The sequence below is a fragment of the Nuphar pumila genome, chromosome 9 (assembly GCF_984573655.1).
Source record: "Nuphar pumila chromosome 9, dmNupPumi1.hap1.1, whole genome shotgun sequence".
Lineage (NCBI taxonomy): Eukaryota > Viridiplantae > Streptophyta > Magnoliopsida > Nymphaeales > Nymphaeaceae > Nuphar > Nuphar pumila.
The window spans coordinates 98,344,900-98,350,790 of NC_143257.1; the positions used below are offsets into that span (position 1 = coordinate 98,344,900).

The window sequence follows — 5,891 nt, forward strand, 5'->3', positions numbered from 1 at the left end:
CTTAAATCCTTAGATACAGATCGTATTGCTACTTGGGATCAAATACAAAAAGAATTTCTAAAAAAATATTTTCTCATTAGCAAAACGAACCAATATTGAAAGGAAATAACCATTTTTCTTCAAATAGAGAGAGAACAATTTTATGAGACCTGGGATAGGTTGAAAGACCTACTCAGGAAGTGTCCTCATCACCAAGTGCCCAAGTGGCAGTTGGTGTAGTATTTTTATGATGCCCTGTCTGACAAAGATAGACAAATGATTGATTCATCTTGTGAGGGCACGTTTTTGTTGAAAAGTGAGGATGAAGCATGGGCTTTATTTAAAACATTGAGTGAAAACTCAATGCATCATGTCGATGTCTCGCGTATTGATAGAACACCTGCAAGACCCAAGAAATGAGGGATATATGAGGTAGGGGCCTCCCTAGAGTTGCACCAAAAAGTAAATACACTGACCCATAAATTGGATCAGTTACTTTCATGCTCTACCCCAGCACAACAGATGTGTGCTAGCCCTGCACATCATGTCATGGATTGTCCAATCACGCCCCAATACTCTGAATTTGTTCAGAAACAAGTCCAATTGGCACAAGGTTTTGCTAGACCTAGGAACAACCCTTTTGCACAGACTTATAACCCAGGATGGCGAAATCATCCAAACTTTTTGTGGAAGAATCCACAAAGCTCACCCACCTTTCCTCCCCAGACCCAGGGTAGACAGGGTAACTTCCAGTCAAGTTACCCACGTCTCAATTTTTCCCAAGCTCCATCTCATTATAGCTAGCCTTCTCCCTAGGAATCCACTTCTAGTTGATCATTTCAGAAGAAGCTTTTGGAAGCCTTTTCTGACATAAAGGCTAACCTCAGTTCCCATACATAGTCAATAGTCAAGCTATAAACTCAAATGGGACAGTTGGGTGAGGCGTTAAGTAGGCGCAGTGAGGGAAATTTACCTAGCCAGCCCATCATCAATCCTAAGGGTAAGCAACCCATGCACCATGGTTTGCATTTAACAGAGGATTATCAAGAACAAGCCAAGGCTGTGATGACTCTTCAGAGTGGAAAGAACTTTCACCCACCTAGGATAACGATTGACGAAACCATTAACCCACCCATAGAGCAGTTGAGTCCTTCTACCAGGCCCAAGGAAATTAGCCAAGGCACACAGCCTGAGTCATCACCTTCTTACATCTCTAGAACCCCTTTTCTACAGGCCTTAGAGAAGTTCAAATCTTTTGCCAAGAACGGAGTGAAAATGAATGAGATGCTTGAATTATTCAAGCAAGTCAACATAAACCTCCTATTGCTTGATGCAATTCAGCAAGTTTCAGCCTATGCAAAGTTCCTCAAAGATCTTTGCACCCAAAAGAGGAAGTCAAGGTCCAATACTCCCAAACGAGTATATTTGACACAATAGGAGAGTTCAATGCTTTTGCACCAGACACCACCTAAACTCAAGGACCCAAGAGCACTCATCATTTCATGTGTCATAAGAAACATTACTATTGAGCATGCATTGCTCGATCTTGAGGCAAATGCTAATATTTTACCAGGTTTCTTCTATGATACATTTGGGCTTAAGGATATCAAGTCTACACCTATGACACTACAATTTGCAAATAGATCTGTCAAGGTCCCATGAGGGATTCTTAAAGATGTATTGGTCAAGATGGAGGACTTCTTTTTTCTCGTTGACTTCACAATTTTGGATATGGAAGGCGTAGATAATATCTGACAGACACCCATCATTTTGGGTTGACCCTTCTTGGCGATGGCTAATGCTTGCATTATCTATCACACTGGAGCCATGGATGTATCTTTTGGCAATAAGAAGATGTGATTAAACATCTTCAATGTTGTCATGGGACATGCAGACAATAACACTTATTTTCAGGTTGATGTTGTTAAAGACCTAGTTGAAGCCGAGTTTTTATGGATGTCAGTAGACCATCCTTATAAGGAGGATAATGTTTCATGTTCATAAGATGAATTAGATGATAATGATGTGATGGTGGTCTCACTAGGAAAGAAGAGAGCAGCCTGGAATTTTGAGACCCTCCTTGAGCTGGCAGAGTCACCTGCAAAACCCTCTATTGAGTGTCCACCAACACTTGAGTTGAAGCCCTTACCGGCTACCCTCAAGTATGCCTTTTTAGGTGATAGGCAAACACTTCCCGTCATTATTGCTTCAGACTTGACAAGCGATCAAAAGAATTAATTTATTCAGGTCCTATAAGAGCATAAGATGACAATAAGGTGGGCAGTCGCAAATTTGAAAGGGATTGATCATTCTTTCTATATGCATAGAATTATCATGGATGAGGGTGCTAAACCCTCCACAGAGATGCAGAGGAGGTTAAATCCAAATATGAGGGAGGTGGTAAAAAAGGAAGTGGTTAAATGGTTGGATGCTGGGACCATATATCCCATTTATGATAGCCAGTGGGTGAGTCCTACCCAAGTTGTTCCCAAGAAATCAGGACTCTCATGAATGAAGAGGGGGAAAGAATCTCCATGTGAACCACTACGAGGTGGTGAGTTTGCATTGACTATAAAAGATTGAACAATACAACGAGAAAATATCATTTTTCGTTGCCATTCATTAATCAGATTTTAGAAAGACTCGCTGGCCAGAGTTATTTTTGCTTCCTGAATGGATATTCAGGATATAACTAAGTGGTCGTTCACCTAGAAGATCAAGAGAAGACCATATTCACATGCCCTTATGGCACATTTGCGTTTAGACGAATGTCGTTTGGGCTATGCAATCCCCATCGACTTTTCAAAGGTGTATGATGGCCATCTTCTCAGATATGGTTGATGATATCCTAGAAATTTTTATGGAAGATTTCTCTGTTTACGGTTCTTCTTTTGAGGTTTGTCTCCAAAAACTGGCAAGAGTACTGAAAAGATGTATGCAGACAAACCTACTGTTAAGTTGGGAAAAAAGGCATTTCATGGTGAAACAAGGCATAGTGTTGGGCCATATTATGTCCCAAAGAGGTATTGAGGTAGATAGGGCGAATGTGAACACCATTGCAAAACTTATCCCACCTGCCTCAGTCCATCAAATTCATTCATTTTTAGGGCATGCTGGATTTTATAGAAGATTCATCAAAGATTTCAGCAAGATTTCACATCTTTTATGTGCATTACTCTCTAAGGATATGACCTTTGATTTCAGCTCTGATTGCATGTAGGCTTTCCTTAAGTTTAATGAAGCCTTGATTTCAGCCCCTATTCTGATATCTCCAGATTGGGCATTGTATTTAGAGATTATGTGTGATGCCTCTGATTTTGCAATTGGAGCCATTCTCAGTCAAAGAATTGATCGGAAGCTATATGTGATTTATTATGCTAGTAGAACTTTATCTGATGCCCAACTGAATTATACTACCACAGAAAAGAAATTACTAGCTGTAGTTTTTGCATTAGAGAAGTCCTGGTCATATCTTTTGGGCTCTAAGGTGATTGTCTACTAAAACCATGCCGCTTTGCGGTATTTGATGACTAAGGACACCAAACCATGACTCATCTGGTGGATCTTGTTACTACAAGAACTTGATCTCAAAATTCAAGATAAGAGTGAAAGTCATAATATAGTAGCAGATCATCTATTGAGACTGACAGCTGAGTCATCCCTTCAGTTGGGGCCAATTAATGACTCCTTCTTGGATGAGCAGCTTTTGAGTGTTAGGTGTTTTCCTTGGTTTGCCAACATAGTCAATTATTTGGTGATAGGAGAATTACCTGCAGATTGGAGTAAAATGGAAAAGGATCATTTTATGGCGCAGGTAAAGCATTACTTCTAGAAGGATCCAAAACTTTTTCGATTAGGAGCAGAACAAGTCATTAGGAGGTGTGTGCTCAAGGAGGAGGTTCATTCCATCTTGAACTTCTGTCATTCCTTCGCATGTGGTGGACATTTTTCTAGTAGAAAGACTACAACAAAGGTCTTGTAGTATGGATATTGGTGGCCGACATTACATAAGGATGCTTATGAGTTTTGTCAGAAATATCTGTGGTGCCAACAAATGAGAAACATATCCAAGAGGGATATGATGCCTTTTTTATCCTCATCTTGATAGTTCAGATCTTTGATGTATGGGGGATAGATTTCATGGGTCCCATTCCACCCTCATTCGATTTTGTTTATATTCTTGTTGGTGTGGATTATGTATCCAAGTGAGTAGAGGCAGTGGAAACTAGAACCAACGATTTCAAGGTAGTGCTTAAGTTCATTAAGCATAACATCTTTAGCCGGTTTGGTATGCCACATGCCATCATTAGTGACGGAGGCAAACATTTCAAGAATGTGCAGGTTGATTCTTTGTTGAAAAAGTATTCTATGCATCACATGATAGACACCCCGTATCACCCACAAACTAGTGAGCAAGTTGAGGTCTCCAATAGAGAGATCAAGAGAATCTTAGAAAAGTCGATCAGACCAGACCATAAGGACTGGTCTCAACATTTGGATGATGCTCTATGGGCATATAAGACCGCTTTCAGGACCCCCATTGGCATGTCACTATATCGATTAGTTTTTGAGAAAGCATGCCACCTTCATGTTGAGTTGGAACATAGGGCTTATTGGGCCATCAAAGTGTTCAATTTTGAGTTATCTCAAGTTGGTAAGGAACACAGGCTACAATTGAGTGAATTGAAAGAGTTGCGTAATGAGGCATATGATAGTGCCAAAATCTATAAAGCAAGAACCAAAGATTTCCATGACAAGCACATCACTAGGAAGCAATTTGTGTCTGGACAAAAAGTTTGTCTATTCAATACTAGATTAAAACTCTTTTCAGGAAAACTTAGGTCTAGATAGAATGGCCCATTTGTGGTTCACAAAGTTTTTCCTCATGGAGCAGTCACGTTAGTGGACCCCAAAATGGGAGGGCATTTTAAAGTAAATGGGTATACGCTGAAGCCCTACATTTCAGATCTTGGTGAGGGACAAGACATGGAATCCATTGACCTCATAGACTATGATGGCTATGCACTATCTAACGTTTGGTTGAAGACGTAAAACTTAGCGCTTGGTGGGAGGCAGCCCACACTAGTGTGTAAATTAGTAGTTTTGTTATTTGATTGCTTTATTGTTTTGTTTTTTGTATAGTGAGAATGAATGATAGATCATGCATACTGTAAAGAGTTACAGGCCTAGGACAGTCTAGAGTTTCACATCACAAGGCATCATATCAAAAGTGCTCCAGCATTTTTTAGCATTATCTGGTTGTATCTTTTCCTTCTTTTGTTTCTCTATGTCTTTATGTGCATTCATATAGTTTCATTTAAGCATGGGAGAGTGTCACTGAGGACAATGAAATTCAAGCATGGGGAAAGATATGATCTACCCAAAAATTTCTATCCATGAATAAATTTTTTGAAAAACTCATAAAATTGGGCATTTTTAAAGCAAAAGTTTAACAATATATGATGGTTTTTGCATATCTTTAAAATTTTGAGATGAATTTTAAGCCCCATGTAGAAATTTTTCCAAAAATTTATTTAGATGAAAAGGTTACTTATGTGGCATTTGAAAAAAATATTTGTTTATAACTATAAAAATCTATTATGATTTACTTGAATACAAATGCATTGAATTTTTGAAAATAAGCAAATGTTAGGAAAGAAAGAAAAAGAAAGAGTATACAAATAGTATTTTGACACTTGCTGTAGTGCATTTAAAAGTAAGGTACATGCACAAGTTAAAGTGCTTGTACTAATGTGATTGAATTCCTAATCATTGAGAGCAGACACGAGTTGAAGTGTTTGTACTCAAGTGAATAGGGCAGCTAGAATATCAAAACTCTCTATGCAATTATTCGATGAGGCCTTTTGGATTTGAGTAATTAAGCCTGAGGGGTATTCTACACCTGGTGCCCT

The 5,891-nt window shown here is 39.0% G+C and overlaps 1 protein-coding gene across 1 annotated transcript; it reads left to right on the forward strand.

Annotated features, from left to right (window-relative positions):
• The first annotated feature begins 903 nt into the window (after positions 1-903).
• LOC149828741 (uncharacterized) lies at positions 904-1,641 on the forward strand. Its single transcript, XM_090017127.1, has 2 exons — positions 904-1,398; positions 1,441-1,641. Exons 1-2 carry the CDS (start codon positions 904-906, stop codon positions 1,639-1,641), a joined length of 696 nt encoding a protein of 231 aa, XP_089873253.1.
• The last annotated feature ends 4,250 nt before the right edge of the window (positions 1,642-5,891 follow it).

Coding starts and splice junctions, on each gene's coding strand:
- LOC149828741 (XM_090017127.1), top strand. CDS start 904: ATGGGACAGTTGGGTGAGGCGTTAAGTAGGCGCAGTGAGGGAAATTTA. Junction 1,399..1,440: donor GGTCCAATACTCCCAAACGA/GTATATTTGACA, acceptor CTTTTGCACCAG/ACACCACCTAAACTCAAGGA.